Below are 25,184 nucleotides of genomic sequence, written 5' to 3' on the forward strand. Positions count from 1 at the left end.
TAATCCCTTGCTTTCAGAGTGGTTTGTAAGGATGATTTCTTGCTGCCTCCATTCTTGAGCTGAGAGCAGTCTTGCGACCAGAGGGCCTCCTTCCCTCAGTGGGGGACGACGACTCAGACCACCTACTGCAATTTGGGAATTTTGCTCTAGCTGACAGGGGGACTTAGGAGCTGGCTGTTTGCAACTCTCCCTCTCCACGATCTCTCCTGCAGCTGCAAATTCCTAGGGTGGATCGTAGAGAGGATCTGGAATATCCCAACTAATTAGTCTTCTACTGGTTCCCAAGAAGCTTGTTCCTTCTTCTTCATTTTTTCCTGAATCTTCACCCTGCCTGATGCCAGGTTGGATGTTGAGGCTAAGGATCCTGACCAGCACCCTGAGCTTGGGGTAGCTGGGTGGGACTTTAAGAGAGATTCGGGCTAAATGTCGAGGTTCCAGCTAACATCCGCACTTAAATCAGAGTCCAAGTCAAAACATGGTAGTAGAGGATAGTTGTTTTGACTTGGACTCTGATTTAAGTTCAGATGTTAGCTGGAACCTCAACATTTAACCCGAATCTGACCTTTCAAAGTTTCCCACCCAGTTGAAAGTTTAAGGCCATCCTCTGTCCACCGCCAAGGCAGAAGCGGAAGGAGGAGTTGCCACATTGGCACAACCTGAGTGGGCAATGTGACAAGTTTGGGGATGGGGGGCAACTACTCCTTTTGCTTCCGCCTTGGTGGTGGTCAGAGGATCGACCGGAGTCCTTCAGGATTGGGCGGCATAGAAGTCAAATAAATAAATATGTGTAGAGGAAGTTAGATTTGGGTTAATGTCAGCATTCCAATTAACATCCGAGAAATAAATCAGAGTCCAAGGCTTGGCCTTCTTCCAAGTTCCAATTTATTAATAGAGTTATGTTGTCACAAACTGTAGGCAACCCAAATCTAATTTCCCCTACAGTTCTCCACCCAGTTTAAAGTTCATACCCTGTCCCTACACCCACAAGTTTATCACATGGATCACTCTGGTTCTCGCAACATCCATGATCCTCCCATTGACCTCCAGGCTAGTGCTGAACAAAGGATGGCCTTGAATCTCTGGAAAGAATTTGTTGTGGGTAGTATTCTTCGCCCTCATGCAACCACCCCTCGCAATTTCCCACAGCCCTACTGCAAGCTACATTCTAGCTTGTAGCAGGCCAAAGTCTCCAACTCAAAACAATGGCTTCAGCCTGACAGTATGAACATTCCCATACTCCAGCTATTATTTTCTGTATTCGCTATTTATGAACTGACACTACAAACTGCATTAAAGCTGGAAAGTACTTCATTTCTTCTATCTTAATCTTTCAGAATTTAGAATGAATGTCCCTGTTCTTCAATTGTTATAGTAGTTCCTATAGAGAACTGTTTCCCCACAAATCTGCCTCAAATGTACTTTGTGGCACTAGCAATGAATTTATTTGATTTGCTATGTTTTGTCTTCCACCAGCATTTAGAAAGCTCAAATGGAGTAAATAATCACAACAGCAAGGATCTCTAACTGCAAAATTTAAAAAGAATAAAATTCACTGGTTATCTAGTTAGAAAACCTGTACCCTTTCACATATTTGTCTTAAAACTACAGAGATATTAGCTCTGTAGGATAACATGGAACAAAATGTGCTGGCAGGCCAAATTACAGCATCTATAAACTATAATTCCTAAGACTGCATTATCAATGTAGCATTTGCATTCTTACAGGCAAATGCTCAAATTCCTGCCCATTTGCATGGAAGAAGATTGCTCTATATTGATAAAGACACTGGACACTGAATGGATTTCATTAGGATGGAGATATCTCTGCTTCTTTTAGCTTAACTGTTGTTACACAAATATACCCTCTATTGCAGTGTTTTTCAACCAGTGTGCCGTGGCACACTAGTGTGCCGCGAGACATGGTCAGGTGTGCCGCGAAGAAGGAAGCTCAGGATCCGGTCTCGTAACTTTTTGCTGAGAGAGTGAGAGTAAGAAAGAGAGAGAGAAAGAAAGACAGAAAGAGAGAGAAAGAAAGCAAGAGAGAGAGAAAGAGAGTGAGAGAGAGAGAAAGCAAGAGAGAAAGAAAAGAGAGAAAGAGAAAGCAAGATAGAGAGAAAGAAAGCAAAAGAGAGAGAGAAAAGGAGAGGAAGGGAGAGAGAGAGAGAGAGAATAAGCAAAAAGGGGAGGAAAAAAAGAAATGAGAAAATGATTGAGACAGAATGAGAGGAAAGAGAGAGAAACAAAAGAGAGAGAAGTGACTCTTGATTTAAAGCATATGATAAAAAGCACCCAAAGAATAAGAGATAAAACCCCCCAGCCCTCACCTGTTTTTGGAAATGGTTCAAGAGTGTGTATACACACACACACACACACAGATGGGGGAGGAGACAGGGATGGAAAAAGAGAGGGGAGTGTCTTAGGGTGTCATTTTGTGTCATTTTGGTTGGTGGTGTGCCCCAGGATTTTGTAAATGTAAAAAATGCGCCGCGGCTCAAAAAAGGTTGAAAATCACTGCTCTATTGTACCCACAGCTTCCACTCCAGATCAGCCCTTCAGATGACTGCCATGAACAATGCACAACAATAACGCATTTTTCAATAGTTAATCTTCAGCGCTGGGAGAAAGTAAAAAATTGAGATCTTAGGATCTCACAATACTATCTTGGAAATGTCTACATAAATCTACTGTTAGGTAATGGATAGAGTTAAGACAAAACATGTATTGCTGCAAATGACATTCTATGAATGTATAACATAGGCTTAGCCTTCTAAAATAAATATTGATTTACAGACACAAGAATGATTTCACACAGTTGTCTTCAGCAAAATTTATTAAGATGAATGGGATAAGACATTTCAAATTATTTTCTATTCAGAGCCACTATCTCCACCACAATATCTCTCTGACATGTTTTGATTTTCTTTCTAACAGGCTTCATATAATCCAGTGAAACGATGGCTCTCTTTCCTGATATCAGGGAAGCTTCTGGAAATCGGAAAATATTTCTCCTTAATCTTTATCAGTTTAGGACTGACACCTAGACCTCTCCATCCATTAATTCAAGTTTACAATCTGAACAGTGCAATTTATGGGCAACTTTTTTTCAAAAATACAATAGAAGATGTGTTGTTTAATCTGCTTACTACATGAGAAGGAGGAGGGAGGGAGTATCGGCTACTAAAATGCTATCCACTACCCTCTTTCCCCCAAAATAAGACATCCCCTGATAATAAGCCAATCAGGCTTTTGAGTGCATGGCAATAAGGCCAAGTATTTATTTCAGGGTTCAAAAATATATAAGACAGGGTCTTATTTTCAGGGAAACATGTTAAGAGAGATATCATAGAATCAAAATGATATAGCAATACAAGATGGACAAGAAAACCTTTCAACACTAAGCTGACATCAGGCATATTCACCACATACAATCACAACTAACTCATCACACAATTTCATTTTTCATTTTAGGTGGTCAGGGTACTACAGAGAACCAAGAACACCTGCATTAAAAGCAAATAGTATTATCAGTTTGATAATGGGGCACTCTAGCTATTTGTACAATATCACATAAATAATACTAGTGATTGTTACCTTTTAATTATTAAATCTTATTCTACTTTAATATTATCTTTGATGTTTTGTTATCTTATCTGACAAAAAAATCAAATAGTATCTCTGATTTCATTATTTATTTAAATATTTAAAGTTCCAAAAGTCCAAAAATTAAGCCACCTTGATAGATGGAAACAAATCAGAAGGAAAATCCTTAGGTAGGACTGTCTCTTCTTTCAATATTACACAGACCTTATGAAATTATTATATTGCAACTTGGTGGGAGGACCTCACTCAACACCCAAGAAGGCAGACTGACCCAAAATGGCAGCTCCTGCCATGGCTTCCTAACGCAGGCTTTGCCAATCTGACAAGGCCAACTGGCTCACAAACAGCACTCTTTCTGTGGCTTCCCCCCCCCCTTGCCACTGCAGAGGGCACTAGCCGCTGTCAGTATGCTGGGATGATACCAGGCAGTGACTGACACCCTCTTGATGAAGGAGTCAAGCCGCGGGGCAGCTCACTACTAGGGAAATCCCTCTTGCTAAAGTGGGCGCGGGCAGGGGCCTCGGCTATGGTCCAAATTGGCAGGGAGGCTTACCAGCGGATCAGTAAGCCTCCAGATCACTTTCAGCCATCTTCACTTCCCGATGGAAGAGACAAGGGAAGGAAAGGTAAAAAAAATCCCAATCACCTCACAATGTACCAGGAATGTGTAGGAACTCATTTTTCTCAGTCTCTGCTTGATGGAAAACCGAATCAAACTGGGAGAGAATTGTCAAAGGAGGTATGGCCAAAAAAAGATGACTCAGTCTCCAGGCAGAGAAGCAGAGTTATTACCCATTCCTGGATAATCTTCCCCTCCACTATGGAGAAGCTCAGTTTCTAATCCTTGTTTGAGGAAGCTCCTTGTTGGTCCTTGGTCTATTAGTAACTTACATTACATATTTGAGAATAAAACAAGTATACTTACATCCTAAAAAGAGGACAGCAGGAACATGCAGATCCCTCTTTTGTACAGTTCTCATTCATTCACTGGGTTCTGGAGGATCCATCCCTCAACTCTAGGGGAAGATTTTCAGGAACAGAGCTAACAAAAACATATCCTTGTTCTGCTAGTGAAAGTCTTTAGTGGAGTTTAATTTTCTTTTAGTATTAAAGCAATCCTTTTTTTTAAAAGAATCAGCCTTTTAGCTCAGCCCAATAGAATTAAAATAGGAACCAAGCAGCATTGCTAAGTTGACAAGCAGTACTATTTATTTATTTGTATACCACCATTATTATTTTTATAAATGGTGTGTAAACAAGTTTTTTTTGGCTAGTACATAAGACTTCATCTACTGAAATAATCTCTCATAAAGATAAATCCAAAGGGAATCATACTGAGTATTCTATCTACATTTTCCCAGTCTTGAGAAGACATCTAAAGCAAAAATACTATAAAGTAGTTTGAGCCATGAAAGAAAAGTTTAGGGGATAAATGCAATAAATAAAATAAAAATATCACTGTGGAAGTTTTGGATATGGAGAATACCAAGTTGGGAGATACTGCTTATTAGTGTAATGTTACTGTTTTGAATTCACCATGCATAGGTATTAAATTTTTAATCAAAGAATGGATTAATAAACATTTAAAATATTTTTAAATTTTATTTAGAAGCTGTACTAAAGGCATTTCATAATCAAAAGCAGTTAAAGTCATATCTTTATTTAAAAAGCTTGAAAGTTGTTTGATAGACAGATAGATATACCATATTTTTTGGACTATAAGACGCATCAGCCTGTAAGAGACACCTAAATTTACTGGAGGAAAACAAGAAAAAAAATAGTTTTTGCCCTCCGTGTGTAGCATTTTTGCCCCCCCAGTCTCCCAGAAGCACTCTTTAGTTTTTCGCATGACCCATTTTTGCCAAAAATGCACCCGTGTTTGGCCTGCAGAATGCTTCTGGAAGCCAGGGAAGGTGAAAACACAATGCGTGGAGGACTTGTGAGCCTCAAAACGGGCTGTGCAGAGCAGTCAAGAGTGCTTCTGGAGGCCGGAAAGAGCGAAAATGTGACGTGCTGAGGGTTTGGGAGGCCAAGAATGCCTGTATTCGGTCTATAAGACGCACCTACATTTTCACCCATTTTAAGGTGTTACATACTTCAAAAAGTACAGTATACAGTTTCCCATAATTGTGTCCGCTGAAATAATAATTTGAACTATTTATGTTTCAATATATTGTATTTTTGCGAGTATAAGATGCACATCAGTTTTTGGGAAAGAAAATTAAGAAAAAAAATTCTGCCTCTGCCTACCAGCATCCATCAGTATTCATCTGTCTAGCGTCCTTGTATCAAACAGCCTGCTCAGCTTCAGCATGTTATCACAGCCTGATTCAGTACAAGCAGCTGATTAGCAGTTGGATTGACCTCCTGCAATACCACTAATCAGCTGTTCCAGGTTGCAGAGATCGCCACAACCTATCCCCACCTCCATGCGTAACATTTTTGCCCATGCACATTGCATTTTAGGCCTCCAAGTGCCACATTTTCAGCCTCTGCACACTCCAGTTTAGACATGTTCCAGGCTGTGGGGATTGCCACAGCACAATCACCACCAATCTTCACCTCCATGCATCACGTTTTCGGCCTCCCACATCGTATTTTCAGCCTCTGCACATTCTGTTTTTTGGTCTCTGCAGGATAAATTTTTGGTCCATTCCAGGTGGTGGGGATTGGTCAAAAATGCAATACATAGAGGCCAAAAACGGGGCATGTGAAAGCCGAAAACACAACGTGCAGAGGAAAAAACCATGATGCACGGAGGTGATGATCGGCAGCTACGTGCTGTGGCAATCCCCACAGCCTGGAATGGATCTAAAATGGAACAAGCATAGGCGAAAAACGTGACATGCAGAAGCCAAAAACGGCCGAAGGGTGGGGGCTGGCAGGTGGGCAAGTCTTTGGCAACGTTCACTGTATAAGATGCACAGACATTTCCACTCACTTTTGCGGGGGGAGTACATTTTATTCTGCAAATATTCAGTATCTGGTTTATACTTCAACATATGAGATATACAGTATATGCATTTTGATATGATCTGCTATCTCAAAAATATCACATACCACATTTCACAATGAGTTCTCTTATATAAAAAAAATACATTTTTTATTTTTAAGTTTCTCACTTACCGAGTAATGAATGTAAATGCTATATTATACATTATAGCAAACTATGATCTGACTGTGTTTCTTAGTATACGCATAAACTGAAAGCTGGTCCCAACTTTACAAAAATAGTGTACTGAAGTAATTTTTAAAAAACAGTGAATTGATTTCTTTTCCTTAATGTTCCATCATCCCTAATTAGTTTATGTAATTTTAAATGCCATCTGGAAAAACAGCATACCAAATGGATTTGCATAGCAAATTGGAGTTTGATTTTGGACGTAACTGTAATTTTTACTGAAAATTACATACTGGTAATGTTTACCTTTAAAATTCATTCTCACTCACAATCTGCATCTAATAAGTAGTACCCAAACATACCCTAACATTTCTATTTACTTGAATACAGGTTGTTCTCAACTTACTATTGGTCATTTAGCAACCATTCAAGATTGCCGAACCTCCCAAGGGCTACGCACAACTCAGATTCAATGTTTCAACAGCTACCTTCCTCCACAATCATGTGATCACATTTGGGTGCTTAGAAACTTGTCTGGATTTACAGCCATTTGCAGCATCACATGGTAATTCAATGTACAAAGTTTTCTGCAAGAAATTGATATTTAGCTCTGATTTCTAGGAAAGAAACAGGAAAAAACACCACTCTTATTGAGGATAATAGATTCATTTAATAAATGCCATATTTCCTTAATTGATTCACCTAATGACCGCCACAAAAAGTTGATAAAATTGGGTCACATGGTCACCCATTTAATGACTGACAACCATAATTCCAGGTTAAAGGATGGTCATACATAAAGGACTACCTGTACACTGGTGCAAAATTATTATATCAACTACCATGTCACTATTTGTATATAATCTTTACACACTCCCACATGCAAATATGCAAAAGTCGATAGTCCATTTGATCTAATAGTTAAGACACCAGACTAGAAAGCTGGACACTGTGAGTTCAACTCTGGACTTGGCCCTGAAAGCCACCTAGCTGACCATGGGCCAGTCACTCTCTCAGCCCAACTCACCTCACAGGATTGTTATTGTATGGAGAAACGGGAGGAGGAAGTTATGTTAAATATGTTCAACGCCTTATTTATAAAAATAATAAATGTGGGATATATAAATAAATTGGAGCATATTTCATTCTTTTATGCTGGTCAACCCTGGCAATGTAATGCTATCACATTAAAGTGATAATAATTAGACAAAGTTGATCAAAATCACACTCTACCACTTTTTTATTCAATTATTATCCAGTTTTGACACATGACTATTGAAAACAAATGAAGACTACACAATTTTGCTCTTGAAGATAACACCTGGTATGTAGAAGTGCTCCAAAATGCCAGCTGCAGAAGAAATTGTTGTGAGCCGCTAATAAATTATTATTATTATTATTATTATTATTATTATTATTATTATTAAATTCAAAGAAAAAATGCAATCCTGCAAAATTCTCATTAGCTTCTTCATTATTGGTATCCAGGAATATTAGCTATAATTAATTAGGATTTACTTTTTTCATTTGGTATACAAACACAAAATAGTTTATTGGTTGCAATTCAGAGTCCCAAATTATGGAACATAAACTCCATTCATGCATAAAAAGATTTTGAATAAGCTGCATTTTGCTATGGCATTTCATATAGATCTGCTGGGACAAAGATTCAGACTATTTTGTCCAGGGCCAAATTAGCCAACAATTTAATAAGGAACTGGCATATTACATTGGCTTTTATGACAAAACTGGTACAGAAAAAAAAAGAATTACCGGGGTAGGCACTTTAATAAATCTTTTGGTCTACAAACTGAACAGTTCACCAAGATCTCCAGCTATTACAAGTGATCCGTGAAAAGGAAAAAAAATTGGCTAGACATTCCAAGAAACAGAAAAGGCATACAAAAGGCATTCCCACTTAAGAAGGCTATTGTTACAAGATGTACAAATTTAAAATATGACCATCTTCCACTCTGTAGTTTCAGATCAATGTAGCCCATCTTTAAAGAAGGAATATGAGTAAATGAAAGCATAATCATTCAGGTCTACAGACAAAACATAATCAATAACAGAGACTCTCTGGAGAGAGCAGAATATTGTAGTATTCTAAATAGTATAAGCAATGTTATTATCTTCCCAATTTGCAGGAATGGCTGATGAAATGTTTTTTTAACTCTTGGTGGATGAAGCAATGCTGTCAGCAATTGAATTAATGCAAACTGCATCCAAATAAGCTCAGTTACTGTTACCTATACTGGTACAGTATAGCAATAGCATTACAGCTATGTAGTATTACCGTGTTTCCCCGAAAGTAAGACAGTGTCTTACTTTCTTTTTACCCCCAAAAGCCCCACTACGTCTTACTTTCGGGGTATGTCTTACATTGGAAAAAAAATTGAAAGGGTCGCGTTCCCGAAGGCATCTCCCCAGAGTCCAGAAGGGCAGCCGCGGGACAGGAGCCTCGTGAGCCCTTTTCCAAGTTCAATCTCAGGGCTCCAAGCGGCGTGCACGCGTGGAGCCACAGACGCATGTCGGGGAAGCGTGTGTCTGGAGGGGAGGAGCCGCTCTGCGCAGTTGGGCAGCCCCACCTGCCTGCCGGAAAGGAGGCGGGCGAAGGAGGGCGCAGCTCCGGCCGCTCGCCTCGGAGCCGGTCGGCCTCGCTGGCCGCTTGCAGCCGAGCCTCGGCAGGACTCGGTTGCTGGGACGAGCGCCTTTGCTGCAAGCCGCCGCCCGCTCGGCTCGCTTCGGACCAGCGCCGTCCTTCGCTTTGCCAAGCCGGGGAAGAGGTGGTGGCGCCGCGGCGAGGCGAGGCGAAGGGCGCGCGGGGAGCTTGGAAGCGATGTCATCGCCCCCCCCCGGCAATACCCCCGTGTTTCCCCGAAAGTAAGACATATGTCTTACTTTCGGGGTGCGGCTTATATTAGCCGACCCCCCTGAAACCCCCGATACGTCTTACAATCGGGGGTGTCTTACTATCGGGGAAACAGGGTATAGCTGTATTGCAGCTATATAACAAATCCAATTATACTACGGTAATTATTAAATTATGCCTATTGAATAATATCCTGGATAGCATTCACAACAGATAAATATTAGAAAATAAGTGAAAGCAGTTTAATAACATAAATTAAGAACTGTTTATGTTACTGGACAATTCAATAAAAAGTCAAAACATAATCCATTTTTACATATTTATGAGTCTCTGTAGATATGTTCTGCATTAACACTATCTTGTTGACCTTACAACCTTATAAAAGTTCAATTCTAAATTATTTTTGAAAAGATATTTCACATCCTTACATTCTGGTCAGCTATATAATTCCAAATACAGTATGGGGAAAAAACAACCTGCAAAGCAAAAAAATAAAACAAATTCCATTTTCAGACCATATATGCCGCCCCGAGTTTGCGGAGAGGGGCGGCATATAAATCCAATAAACCTAACCATAATAGGCAAAAAAAATCATTTCTTTCAGGAATGTCTAGCTTTGGGATAAACTATAATACTTCCAGACTTAACATTCCACTCTAAAGCTTTTGCAATCTTAGTTTTTTCTTTAATTATCTGCATGTCTCTTCATTTACAAATATGTAATGGATTTATTGAAGGGCTAATAATGAAGAGGTAGCAACAGAGGCCTCCCAGTGCTGCTGAACTATAACTTCCTGAATCACTTACTCCAGCCATATCTGCTAAAGCAACTAGAAACTAATTCAGCAACAAATGGGAGTAATACCAAGTCCCTATGCAAGAACCAAATCTGGAGTTTCTATAATGCACTGAAAAATAGCAACCAGTAGTTTCAATTAATGTTAAAGACAATATAGAACATAATGAATCACCGCTTAAATTGAGTGTAATCCCACAAATATCATCAAGGCAACATTACGCAATTTATTCCTAATATTTCCATTTGTTGATCTTTACTGATTTGGTTTATTTGAAGGAAAATCAAATACAATGATATGATCCTGCTCCAGTTTTACACTTGTTTGGATGGTTGCTATCAAATAATCTGTTTTACACAGCAACTGCACATTAAGCATAAGCAGTTTCTTTATCAGTTTTGTATTTTTATACATTGAAAATATACAAAGAAAATAGCCTGTCCTATCTCGAATATTTTGGCTGAGATAAGACAATCTGTGTAGTGCTTGTTGCAGTTCCTTCAAAATCTTGAGGTTGCCACTGAAAACTAGTAACAAAATGATCCATTTGAGGCAATGCAGAGGTTCTGATCCGTTCTGGAGAACTGGTAGCGGAAAGTTTGAGTAGTTCGGAGAACCAATTGTGGAAATCTTAAGTAGTTCAGAGAACCAGTAAACACCATCTCTAACTGCCCCCCACCCCATCTATTCTCTGCCTCCCAAGTCCCAGCTGATCAGGAGAAATGGGGATTTTGCAGTATCCTGGAGTGAGGAGGGGATAGAGATTATGAAGTATCCTTCTCCTGGAATAGCATGGGAATGGAGATTTTACAGGATCTTTCCCCTGCCACACCCACCAAGCCATGCCATGCCCACCAAGCCATGCCCACAGAACTGGTAGTAAAAAAAATTGAATTCCAACATTGGAGCAATGTGATTTTAATTTAATTTAAGAAGAGTTTTTAAAGTTTGAATGCAATGTAAAGCTTTAATGAAGAAAAATATTTCTACATTTATACCCTCAAATGAAATGGTTGAATATTTTCATTATATCGCTAAAATGTTCCATATGATCTACCAGCTGGTCAGGATGCTAAATTATGTCAACAAAACTAAAAGTTACTCGGCCTTAACTACATCTATCATATATTTTTCAAATTTCTGGTGGAAGGGAGAAAAGCAACTTAAGTACAGTACATTTCCTGTACAAACAAACACCCACTCACCACAAAATTAATATGGAAACAGGAAAGCAGGAGAGATTCAGTGTCTGATCAATTTTTTGTATTTGTTCTATATGTATTATGTAAATTTTCCAATGCTTTCAACGTAGGCACTTGGGCTATGAATACTGCATATGACACTTGTTACATGATTATGTATATGAAGTTTGTTCCATATTAACTCACAATACTTATCTAGGACCATTGCGTGAACTCTAGATTACATATTTAATTTTTAAATGTACAGTTCACTGAAAAATACTGTTTTATTAAATCTGATCACTAATGTTTCCCAACTGTTATATTTGTATAAGCAACAACTAGTATAACTAATTCAAATACCACTTGTGAATCATCATCTAAAAAAGTGTGGTAAAGGTCAAAAGAAATACTGTGCACTTTTTATATTGGGACCATTATCAAGTGAATGCTTACTCTCAGACAAAAATAGTACAAAGTGGGCTGACAACTGAGGGTTCAACTACTGTTCAGCAGCAACCCAATCTACTATTTTAATATTAAGAAAGCAACATTTATTTTGTTTTTAAACTACTGTGAATATGGTCAATGAAAATTCTTGCCACCACAGACTACTTGCCCTTTGCATTTTATAAATTTTGTTTATTTGTTTGTGTAATTTATATATCACCCAACTCCAATTAGACTCTGGGCAGCTTACAAAATAACAACAGTTAAATGACAATAAAATATGATCTGCAATAATAACAGCAATTAAAATACATCAATCACCCTTTAAAAATAAACATAAACACTAGTGGCCGAACTATATGACAGCCTAACAGCCCCAGGCCTGCAGGAAAAGCCAGGACTTAACAGCTTTCCAGAAGACAGGTAGAGTGGAGGTAGTGCAGATCTCCGGAGGCAATTGGTTCCAGAGCATCAGAGTTGCCACAGAGAAGGCCCTTCCCCTTGGCCCCGCTTTGGTGGACGGGACCTGGAGAAGGTCAACTCTGTGGGGCCTTATTGGCCGCAGGAAAGTATGAGGTAAAAGGCGGTGTCAACATAAACATTTATTTAAAGGTGTCAAAATAAAATATTATCCAATATTTCCAGTACCTACTTAGCATCTGTAAAAGAAAAAATATACAGTATATAATTATTCATGTATTTCAAATGTCACCTGTAATTCACTCACTTCTGTCAAAAAAAAAATGTAGGAGATTTGAATATTTACTGGCACAAGGCCCAATCCAACTTAACCATTTATGAATTTTTGTTACATTTTTGGAGCCACTTATATCTAGTTAAACAAACCAATAACGACAATGGAATTCTAATTCGCATTGAAAAAACAACAAAACACCAAGACCAGATGATCTCCCTGCTGAATTATATAAGAACATTCAAAACTCATTGGGATGGTTAATGCAGGATGTATACAATGAGGCTAGTGAGAGTCTCCCCACATGTGCGCCCACCCCCGACTCAGCCACAACCAACCAAGGTGTCACGAGAGAGGAAGGAAGGTCACTGGAGAGTGTAGGAGTGAAGTGCCCCTGTACCTGCCCTCGCTGCATGTTAAGGCAGCCTTCGCTTCCATTGAGGATATTTGCTGGGGGGCCACATGGGCATCTTCTTCATCATTTATCAAGAACTACAAAATGGACTCTTACTCATCTGCTAAGGCAGCCTTTGGGAGGCAAGTGCTCCAGAGGGTTTGTTCTACGGTGTCATCCCTAGACCGGCCTTCTCCCGTCCATGACTTTTAGGCTTGGGTATATCCCATTGATTGGATTCTTGCAGTAGGGCACAGGAGAACTGCCGTTGTCCAACCCCACCCAGGCTGTATTGTCCAGGGCTGGATTGAACTTACTTACACGTCCTTCTTGATCCTCTTTGTTTTGAAACTGGCAGGCTTCTCCAGCAGTGCACAGAAGGCGTGTTTAAATTATGTTAATCAACTCAGTCCCCAATCACCTTACCGAGATTTAAACCACTGCTTGGACCCTCTATGTCACGCACAGAGAAGACCATTCAGGTAATACAACAGGCCATTGACGTGGCTGCACTTTGGATGGAATGTGCAGTCATTCTGGCCAGAACCGGTCTAGCCTGGGATTCATAAGTTTGAGCAATGCAAGCCTTGATCTATTGACTTATCATATGGGATGACACTTTGCGACTCATGGAAGCAAGTCAGAAAGCCATGAAGAGTGCTTCCAACTTCCGGAAAGAAGACGTACATTTGATGTAGATCTTGAGGGCCTGTCTGACATCAAGCGAATGTCATCAACATTCTAGAGCAGTGTTTTTCAACCGGAGTTCCACAGAACCCAAGGGTTCTGCAAGGGCCAACCAGGGGTTCCGTGATTTAATGAGGGGAAAAAAACTGACCCTGACCACATCATGCAGCAGCAGCAACCCTCACTGCCCCCTCTGCCTCAGGTCTGGGCTTTCATCACCTTACTCCGCTTTTGCCACCGTCTCCTCTCAGAACATTTATTTGGGGACCGCGTTGAAGTCACAGCCCCGCCCACTCATTATGGACACCAGCAGCCAAACGCCCCCTCCCCCTTCCGTACGCAGCATCCTGGGAAGTGTAGTTCTAAGGAAGCTTTTGGAAGTGCACCAAGAAGCACTCGGCCGCCTTTTGCCCATGATTCAGCTTTGGCTTTTGGCTGCTGTTTGCTGCAGTGGCAGCAGCTCCACATTTGACAACTGTCAGCTTTACATTGCTTCTGATCTTTCCCCCAACTAACCTCAGATTGTGCCCATACTGGTATGTCTGCCCAAATCCCAGTGATTCCAGGTGGTTTACAACATTAAAAACTACAACATAAAACTATGCCTCACCAATGGTTCCATCTCTATTTAAGGTACGCAGACGAGCTGACAAAATCATGTCTTAAGGGCCTTTTAGAAAAGTAACAAGGTGAGGGGGAATTGTATTCCTGGGGTGATGAAGTTCCATAAAGGGGACACCACTGAGAAGGCCCTTTTTCGGGCATACATAGAAATATAGATGATTGATGGCAGAAAAAGACCTCATGGTCCATTTAGTCTGCCCTTATACTATTTCCTGTATTTTGTCTTACGATGGATATATGTTTATCCCAAGCATGTTTAAATTCAGTTACTGTGGATTTACCAACCACGTCTGCTGGAAGTTTGTTCCAAGCATCTACTACTCTTTCAGTAAAATAGTATTTTCTCACGTTGCTTCTGATCTTTCCCCCAACTAACCTCAGATTGTGCCCCCTTGTTATTGTGGTTCGCTTTCCTATTAAAAACACTTCCCTCTTGAACCTTATTTAACCCTTTAACAACTCACCTACAAACATTTTTAGATCAAAAAATATTGGGGGCTCGCCTTGAAGGGGCATAAACAGTACAGGTACATGGTACAGGTTCCGCCAGAAATCTGATGACACCAAAGGGTTCCCCTGAAGAAAAAAGGTTGAAAAACACTGTCCTAGAGCAGTGTTTCCCAACCTTTTTTGAGCCGCGGCACATTATTCATATTTTCAAAATCCTGGGGAACATTGAACGGGGGGGGGGGGGTGGCTAAAGAAAAGTTTGGACAAAAAAAATCTCTCTCTTCCTCCCTTTCGCTCTATTTCTCCCTCCCTCATTCTCTTCCTTCCCTTCGTTCTCTCTCTCCATCCCTCTTTCTTTCTTTCTTCCTCTCTTTTTTGCTCTCTCTCTCCCTCCTTCCCTCCCTCTATGTCTTTCTCTCTCCCTTGCTCTCTCTCTCTCTTGCTATCTCTCTCTTGCTTTTTTCTCTCTCTCTCTCACTCTCTTCCTTCCTCACTCATCTTTCTTTTTCTTTCTCTCTTGCTTTCTTCCTCTCTCTCACTCTCTTCCTTCCTCACTCATCTTTCTTTCTCTTTCTTTCTCTCTTGCTTTCTTCCTCTCTCTCACTCTTTTCCTTCCTCTCTCATCTCTCTTTCTTTCTTTCTCTCTCTTTATCTCTCCCCTCTTTCTCTATCTCTCCCCCTCTTGCTCCTCTCTCTTTTTCTCACTTTCCCTCTCTTGTTTTCTTTCTCTCTCTCTTGCTTTCTCTCTCTTTCTCTCGTTCTCTCTCTTGCTATCTCTTTCTCTCCCCCCTTTCTCTCTCACACTTTCTCGTTTTTCTCTCACACACTTTCTCTCTCATTCTCTCTCTCTTGCTATCTCTTTCTCTACCCCCTCTTTGTCTCTCTCTCTCTTTCTCACTTTCTATCTTGCTCTGTCGCTCTCACTCTCTCGTTCTCAGGAGGCTAGCGAAAGTGATTTTTCCAAGTGCGCACCCGAAGACGTGGCCGCCCCCCGTGCCTCTAGCCCCCTCGCGCCCCTGGCTACTCGCCGCTGCCTTCGCCGAAAGCGCTTTTGTCCCGGGCTCTCAGCGAGGGGGCTGCAGGAGAGGCGGCGAAGGCGATCTCTCTCGTTCTCCGGAGGCTGGCGCGCTCTCTCTCCCCATCCCCCTGCCGGCTTACTTTGAATGTGGCAGGGGGAGGGGGAGAGCGCACGTCGGCCCGCGCGCCCGACATTGAAAATCACTTTCACCAGCCTCCGGACAACGAGAGAGATCGCCTTCGCCGCCTCTCCTGCAGCCCCCTCGCTGAGAGCCCGGGACAAAAGCGCTTTCGGTGAAGGCAGCGGCGAGTAGCCAGGGGAGCGAGGGGGCTAGAGGCACGGGGGGGGCACGGCTTCGGGTGCGCCCTTGGAAAAGGGTGCGTGGGGGGCGTTTTGGGGTGCGCTGGCGCAGGTGTGCGCGGCCCGGCACCCTCCTGCTCCCACTGCCAGTGCCCTCCCTCCGGGCCCCAAAGGACATTGGTTGCCGCCCCCGCCAGGGAAGCTCCAGCTGGGCAGGGCGCTGCTGGTGCCTCCACCCGGGAGCTCTTGCCACCGCCATCCCCCAGCTACTAACTGGTGCTGCTGCTGATGGCGCCCTCCTCCTCTTGCTGCCGGTGTGAAGAATGAAGCTCTCCTTTTTTCCTGCCTTCCTTCTTTGGGGCCCAACAGGAGAGCGCCAGCAACAGCGGCATCGGGCAGTAGCCGGGGGGCAGCTGCGAGTGGGAGCTCCAGGTCGGAAGCACCGGCAGTGCCCCGCCCAGCTGGAGCTTCCCTAGGAGTTTTGCAGCACACCTGACCATGTCTCACGGCACACTAATGTGCCGCGGCACACTGGTTGGGAAACGCTGTCCTAGAGGATAGCGTGGATTAGAGTAGAAGTCTGGGAGAACAATTTCTACGGTATGGTGAAACCAAGCATCCACTTTACTATCCAATAAAAACATTTCTGTTTTGAAAAAGCAAACACAGAATATCACTGAATTTTAGTAACCACAAGATATTCCAAAAATTACAGATATGCTATTATATTCCATTATTATTATTATTATTATTATTATTATTATTATTATTACTGTTATTACTGTTATTAGTATTAGTATTAGTATTATTTATTAGATTTATATGCCGCCCCTCTCCGTAGACTGCTGACAAACATTTTAAAAACACAAAATTATTTTCAGTAGAAACTGAATCTAACTAAAGGTGGTTAGTACTAATGGATTAGCCATATTGAAAACGTTTGTCACATGATCAATACATACAATTGCTATATTTTGAAAAAAGGATAATTTCAAGTGCTTTAAAACATACTACACTTGAATCAAAGTCTGTTATAAAATGTTATTGATGTTTTTGTCATAATGATGGATTTTGTGAGACTATAAAAAAGAACTTCATTTCAAAATAACATCTTACAATATTAATACTAATACTGCATAAAGAATACAATACTACTGGGATTTAATGTAAACTTTATACCCCCCACCCACCTACCAAAAAGGAAACAAGTAAAATTGCTTTATAAATTTAGTTAATACTCAAAAATGCAAGCTTGGTTATCAAGTCTGAAACAACATTTTAAAGACATTCTGCAATGCTTCCCCCACACCTCCCTAATATGCTTATGATTCTCTAGGAATTACAATCCACACTATGTGAACTTCTGCATTAATAACCAACTTTTAAAGTATTAAGATCAGGAACAACACAGAATCTTCTAAATTTTATTAATGAAGTTATAAAAAAATACCTATGAGACAAGCTAAAACAAGGCAGCATGAATTTATTTCCATATTTCAAGAGAAAACAATCTATGTTATCCATGTTTCCCTCAAACTAAGACCTCTTTTTTTTTTTTTGAACCCTGAAATAAGTGCTTGGCCTTATTGCCATGCATTCAAAAGCCTCTTTGGGCTTATTATCAGGGGATGTCTTACTTTGGGGGAAATGGTATTAATTCCATTGCAATTTGCTATGAAACAATAGCTTTTTTTTAATTCTACCTTTTTTAACCAGAAAAAACTTACTCCCATATTATGGAATCTCCCCATCATTTTTCATAATAAGTTGCAACTTTTTCTTCAATTAAAACAACTATCAACATGACAAGCTTCCTAAATTTGATGGGAATAGAGGAACTGGGAATCTGGCATACATTTGATATTACCCCATCTAACCTTTGAATATTGCTATCAAGCTGTCTACAATTTATCACCCCTGAAACTTCACAGTTCTGAAGCTACATACAGAAAACCAACTATGAATGCAAAATTCCTAAAGACCTTCAAATATTTGTTAAGCAATTTCAACAGAGAGCTTCCTAGGTTCTCTGGTGACTAGAAACTTTCTATCCAGCAATTAAAATGTTAACCTAATGACGGCTTCATAAATTAATTACACATCAACATGTCTTAGAGATTAAAATAAATACAAATGTCACATTTACTGTAATAAGGGTTCTAACTATAATCCAAGTTTTATATTAGATAACATATGGAGCATCTCCAAATCAATCTTCAAATTAGGTTATCACCTGAGCCACTGATGAGTAGACAATTTTTAAGCCATGTACGCAATGCAAGGATAAAGACAATTAAGTAATATAGCATACTAGTGTGTGTAAGTATATACAAGTATGCTATAATGCTCTAGAACACTTTTAAATATCAGTTATGATGGTCCTCTTTAGCTGAAACAGCAGTACATAATACGTTATGGTTAGTTAACTAAGGCAAATCACAAAACTATATCTTCACAAGGTACACATTATACCACGGTCGAAGCAACAGCTCAGTCAATTAGCTGCTGAGGGTGTTCCTAGTGTATGGCATCTACAATTCTTAACAACTTGGGATAAGTTGTTAATACACTGCCTAGGTCTGTAACAAGGAAGGCACTTCCTAAGGTAGCCAGAGAAATGTGTCCTGACAAGTTATTCTCAAGTATACATTCTCTGACACGCCACCTGTTCTCAGAGCATTCACCTGTGGACAATTTACCATTATAACATTCAGGCAGGCCTTCCAGGAAAAAAAATAAAATAGAGGTTATTCTTTCTTCTTTTTGATGCCTATTAAAAGGTTATAAGAAACTAAAGCAGAGGTGGTAAACTCGATTTAATTGACGGCTGCATCAGGATTGTGTTTGACCTTGGGGAAGCTGGGAGACATGGCCAATTTGATGTCACTCATGTTGGGGGCGCCTGTGGTGGCCCAAGTACTCTGCTAGCAGAATCAGGCTCCTGAGCTCTTTTTTTGGGTGGGATGGCCTCCTGCAACCCTCTGCCAGCAAGATTGGAGCTTTCACTAGCAGAGGCACTGAGGGCCAGTCTTTTTCTCTTTCCAAGTTGGTCCCACCGAACAGATCTAAGTACCTTGTGGGTCAGATCTGGCCCCCAGGCCTTGAGCTCGACACCCCTGATCTAAAGGCAGAAAAACAGGTTGAGGCAGAAGTAGCTGAGGTTGACTGTCTCTTAAGTTAAAATCAAATTTAGTTGTGAGCAGGGTTGTACCTGGAAGAGCTGCTATACAATCTAAGTATGGCTCCTGGACTATCAAGGTGGAAAGGAGCAACTTTGCCCAGCTGGAGCAGAAGGTGATGGAGCTTATCAGTTCATGGCTGAGCTAGTGTAGGTGTCCCAAATGAGACTGTCCTTGAAATTTAAATTAGGGCAAAGTTCAGTAACCTTCCCGTTATCATATAACACCAAAATTATGAAAGCCACATGGATTGTCAGTTTGTTTTGAATGCAATTCAAGGTATTGGTGATCAATGTCATGTCCCTACATGGTTATGGATTAGGCTAGTCAGTCATTTTACTTTAATCACTAATCAACAAAAGAGTCAGGCTAGAAACCTTGCATCCCAAAGATAGATTTGTGTATCCCTACATCTTTATGACAAATTGAGGGCATTTTCTGCAGGCGCAACTGCAGAACATCCTCCACAAAGATGGAAGAATCGCAATTTTATTTTTTATTATTTAAATACCTTTTAAAAACATGGTCTTTTAAAGGTATTGGATGTATTGGGGCAAGAATCAAGAATATACCTGAATTTAGCTTATTTTGAGGTTGTACAATACTATGCTTTTATTATTGTATTATTGATACTGAGCATATTTATTAGTACTTCACACAGTGATTACTTGATGGTTATTGTTATGTAGTTATTGTATTACACATTGTATTAGTTATTGTAGATAGTTATTGTATTACACATTGTCGCTAGAAATGCTCAGTTAAATAATAGAAGCAGGACAAAAAGATACCTAGTACCCAACTGTTTAAGATTACTAACTTTCAATTGCCAAGGAAAGGGAATATAAAATGTAACCAAAGCATTAGGAAAAAAATTAAGAGAAAATTATAACACAATCCCATATTGTAAATAAATATAAAACTTTTTAAAATCTAATGTTTACAGCTAAACAGATGTGCACACTTCTCTGTCATTTCATAGAATTAACATTACCAAAAATACGTGTGCAATTGAGTGAATGCTAAAAAACGGCTTTCTTTATAGAGTGCTTTCTAATGAGATTAAATTAGGAATCTTAAAAAAACTAATCACAGCATGTAAAGCAATTTCATTTCCACTGACATAGGTGGATTTGTTAGACTAAATTACAGTACATGTATTAAGATCATTTCATTTGTTACACAACGTAGGAATTTCATTTTTACTACATGTCAATTAATTCATATTTCAATGCACTTTGAGTGATTTGGTTATATTTAGAGGTAAAAAACTGCTGGCATGTCATTATTATAGATTGCTACTAAATCAGAGTGTATATAAAACTGCTGTTAGATTACCAATTGCTTCCAAACCTTATGCTATCAATGATAAAATCATATATTACAGTGTTCACTCAAACGTCAAATGAATTTTAATTATCTAATTTTATCCAAAATTTAATCATAAAAAGTGTGATATTGCTAGGTTTTATAAAACTATTGATAATTCTCAAAAGTATTAATTAAATAGAAGAACTGCTACTACACTATACTACAATCATATTTATATTAATTCAAGGAAGCTATTTTTCAGAAACAAAACATTTTATTTAAATTAATATGAAATTACTTGTTTATTGAAAATAATACTATGGTAATATCGTCTTAGACTTTAATATAACAAACTCCATTTTTTAAAATCTATTATTGACAACTTCCTTACACATTATTCAATACTGTTATAATTAACCATTAATCCTAGGAATTAAAAATTAAAAATTATTTACTAGGAAAGACTGTCCATTATACGTCATGAAATATTTTAAAAAGTATCCAAAACTAAGATAGATTAAATAGGTTATGATCACACATACATGCTTCCACTAGTGGAATAAACACAAGCGGATTGACTTCTGCTCAGAAGGACTAAGTCAGGGCTGCTAATCTGGTGGTCCACAGGCCGGATGCGTCACGCACCAACCATGCCCAGCCCAGCTCCGCAAAGGCAACAAACATCATGATATATCACGATACATCATGTGACGTTCAACACTTATGGACTAAGCGGTAGAGCTAAAATCTACTCACATGAAATTGGATCTAGGTTAGTGTGGTTCAAGTAATAAAAACATGATTTAATTTTAAGCTATTAAAAATGAATATGGTTTTGTTAACTCATAAAGTTCTAATAAACATTCTATTTACCATTTTGTGAACAAGTAATCTTAGGGGAAAATCTCTGACTTTGCAGATCGAGGACTATAGTTTGAAGCAGTGAATTCAACTTTGTTCTTATCAGAATATTCCATAAGCAGAGTGTCATCCAAACATTCCAACCAATAAAAAAAGAGAGGAAATTATTTTCATCAATTTCCCTCTGTAATGTCTGTGCTATTCTTAAGCTGTTATAGAACATCCCTAAATCCTGTGGAACAGATTTTCAGGGGACAGAGAAACCTGTAAAGGAGGGGAAACTACCATCTAGGAAATGGTATTTACCACATATACACAATAGGCTTATTTCTCAGATTACAAATTTTGCATTGGCATCCTTCAGTCTCAAAAGACCATGGTTTCATGCTCTGGATTCCCCAGAGATTACAAATTATTCTACCAACATTTAATATTCTACCCAATAGACAGAAGCCCTTTTCTAAAAATGATTTAAGACTGCAGCCCTACACAGTCTTACATAAGGAAAATGCCTTTGAGCTCAGTGGTCCATTTACATAAATGTGAATAGGATTGCCCTATCGAAAAGGAATGCTACATTTGCCTAAATCACATCAAACAAAAGTATCCCATTTCCTTCTGTATATGCAGTTCTCTGCAAAAATACAATTGAGTTGCATAATATTAAAAATGTGAAATGCTGCAATAACAAGACACCTATACAAACATATTAGATCAGAAAATATGAATCACATTTTCATTTTTCACATTAAGGTTTTAGCTAGGTTATTTTCACACATGCGCGTGCACATGCACATACATACACACACACTGAATTTAAGTATGGTTACAAAACATGTTCTAGTACACAGGTTTATTTCTCAGTGAAAAAGTATCAGAGAATCCCAAGGCTCTGAGCTAGATTGGGAAGGAGAAAGCCAGCATTGATGACAACAATTGCAAGCTACAGGCATACATTTCAAACATGTCAAAAAAGTCACCAGGAGTCATGTTTCACTTAAAAGAAATTTTACTTTTTTCTAGTTTATAGAGTTGCTTCTAGACATTATGAACAATAATAAAGGGCCTGTATAAATGATCTAGAAGATAAATAGCACAAATTGCTTTCCCTTTTATTTTTTTACAGCATTACTACAAAATCAGGATCTCATTATGTTTAGGGTAAGTATGAGAGGTTTTTTTCCACCCATTTTAAGATTAGAAGTACAAAAACCAACATTCTTTTTCCACAATTAGAATGTATGAATATAATGAAGTGATACTGGTAGATCGAATGTTTTATTTTTGTCACTATTATTGTTTTCATAAATAACTCACCTTTATTGTTTTCATAAACATGTATACAGTAATACCCTTCATCCTACTTACAACATCAACTCTGTGAGTGACTAGCCCAAATTCACGCAGCTGATTGTCATGCCTAAGACAGAAGCTGAATTCAGAGTCTCCAGGTTTCTAGCCTGATGTCTTAACTATTACACCAAACTACCATTGTTTTAATTGGTTCAGTATGGGACATTACTGGAAAGAGAAAAGACACAACCCTTTTCTAATTCCTACACTATTAAGAGGTAGGCATTTTATTTTTAATTTTTGCTTTTTTGATAGAATAAGTTTTACAATAAATTGATTTTATGCAAAGATGCTTATTGAACTGCAATGTGCATTATGTGTTTATCAAATGCATATCCTAATTGGCTGGAATTTATTGTGTAACAATCAATCACAGCTTTTCGATAACCCACATTTTAAAAAGTAATGTTTAGCATAAAATCCTCCCTTATTGTATAGCATCTTAATATACAGAATAGATTAGAGACTGTTAAAGCCTTTAATCATTTACTACCATACTATAGCAAAGCAATTCAACAAAGTATACCCACAAAGTGTAACTAAACATTAAAGAATACAACTATAAAAATTGAACTTTAAATCTCTGAGCTAGCATTCTCCCCTAATAATTTACACTACAACCGAGTGGCAACAGTTATGAAATACACACTCCACATGCAAGCAGCAAATATTTCATAATCTGTGCACACTGTGCATTAAGAGCCCTTGTCTGCCTCTCTCCCTTCACATTTCTCTATTTCGAAGTTTGAATTCTTAAACAGAAAAGGGACATTTCAAATAATTTCATTTGGAGATCGGGAAAAAACTTCAGATCTAAGAAAACTTCCTCATCTGTTGTTGTTTTAGCAAAACCGTATATTTAGCTCACCTTTTTATTTCCTTGGGATTCACACCCTGAGAAAAAGAATCTATCTATATATACTGCTCAAAAAAAAATAAAGGGAACACGCAAAGAACACATTCTAGATCTGAATGAATAAAATATTCTCATTGAATACTTGGTTCTGTACAAAGTTGAATGTGCACAAAAGCATGTGAAATTGATTGTCAATCAGTGTTGCTTCCTAAGTGGACAGTTTGATTTCACAGAAGTTTGATTTACTTGGAGTTATATTGTGTTGTTTAAGTGTTCCCTTTATTTTTTTGAGCAGTGTATAATAGATTAAAACCTCGGTCGTGGTGCGACTGAGTCCCATTGGGATGGGATGGCCTAGAATTAATTCAATAATTCAATTCAAATTAATTCAATAAAAATTAAACTGCTTGTAGAATTGAGTCCTTTTGGGGTGGCGAGTGCAAGGGTATGTGGCGGAATCATGCTAACAAAACCGAATTATTTCATTTTTATACAAATGTGACAGGACCCCCGGAGGCTTTCGACCCTCTTTTCCCAATCGAGATCCCCCACATGTGACCCCAATCCTTGCCGTTTTAATAGTCCTGCGATAAAATGAAAGGTGTCTTTTCTCCCCCCCCCCCCCGACTCAGTTCAGACAACCGCATCACAACACACACAATCATACACACACAACCCCACGACTTTCAGACGGGGCACCATCTGCCGCCTTCCACACCAGCACTACTTTCTTTCCCATGGCCGAGGCTTACCGAGCTTCCCTCGGGATTCCTCCAGTTTCTGAATCTGATTCTCCAGGAAAAGGACGGACACCCCGAATGCCATCACCGCCAAGAGCTGCAACTTAGGCGGCAACATAATCCGGAGCAGCCCCATCAGCGGCTGCAGCGGCGGCAGCAGCAGCCGCCACCGCCGCCTCCCCTGGTCTCTCTTCACACGTCCGCCCGGAGATCACGACATCACGCGGGGCGCTGACAGAGGGGGCGGCCGGGCGGCGGCGGTGGTGGTGGTTTGTCGGTCTGCGGGAGACAAAAAAACGGCGGCCGCAAACGAGCGAAGGGGAAAACCCGGCGCCGGAGAAAGCCCGCGGGGCGGGGGGGGGAGGAGGGACAACCCTGTGGCTTCCTCACATTCCTCGCGACGAAACCTCGCGACGGCACACGCCCACCGAGCACCAAAGGCTCAGTCCGGCAGCCCCGCTCCGCACACACGGGTCCCAGGCACGCGCCCGGCCACCCCGGCCGCCAATTTGCGTGCGCTGCTCAGCAACCGAACGCCCGGCCCTTTACTCACGCCCCTTTCTCTTGCAATCTCCCTCCCTCAGTGACCAGCCAGGACGCGGGTCCCGCCCCCAAGGCTAACGCGCATTGGCTGCCGCTCCTCCTTGTCCCTCTTCGGTTGGCTCATTGCATCTTATCCACCCGCCTACCGAATCTT

At 40.0% G+C, this 25,184-nt stretch overlaps 1 protein-coding gene across 1 annotated transcript in view; it reads right to left on the reverse strand.

Annotated features, from left to right (window-relative positions):
* HS2ST1 (heparan sulfate 2-O-sulfotransferase 1) overlaps positions 1–25,133 on the reverse strand; it is a 108,509-nt gene extending 83,376 nt beyond the window's left edge. The window contains exon 1 of the mRNA XM_070746614.1: positions 24,500–25,133. Coding sequence (XP_070602715.1) covers positions 24,500–24,623 — 124 coding nt within the window. The 5' untranslated portion in view covers positions 24,624–25,133. The remainder of the gene's footprint in view (positions 1–24,499) is intronic.
* Positions 25,134–25,184: the final 51 nt, after the last annotated feature.

The sequence above is a fragment of the Erythrolamprus reginae genome, chromosome 3, assembly GCF_031021105.1.
Source record: "Erythrolamprus reginae isolate rEryReg1 chromosome 3, rEryReg1.hap1, whole genome shotgun sequence".
NCBI lineage: Eukaryota > Metazoa > Chordata > Lepidosauria > Squamata > Dipsadidae > Erythrolamprus > Erythrolamprus reginae.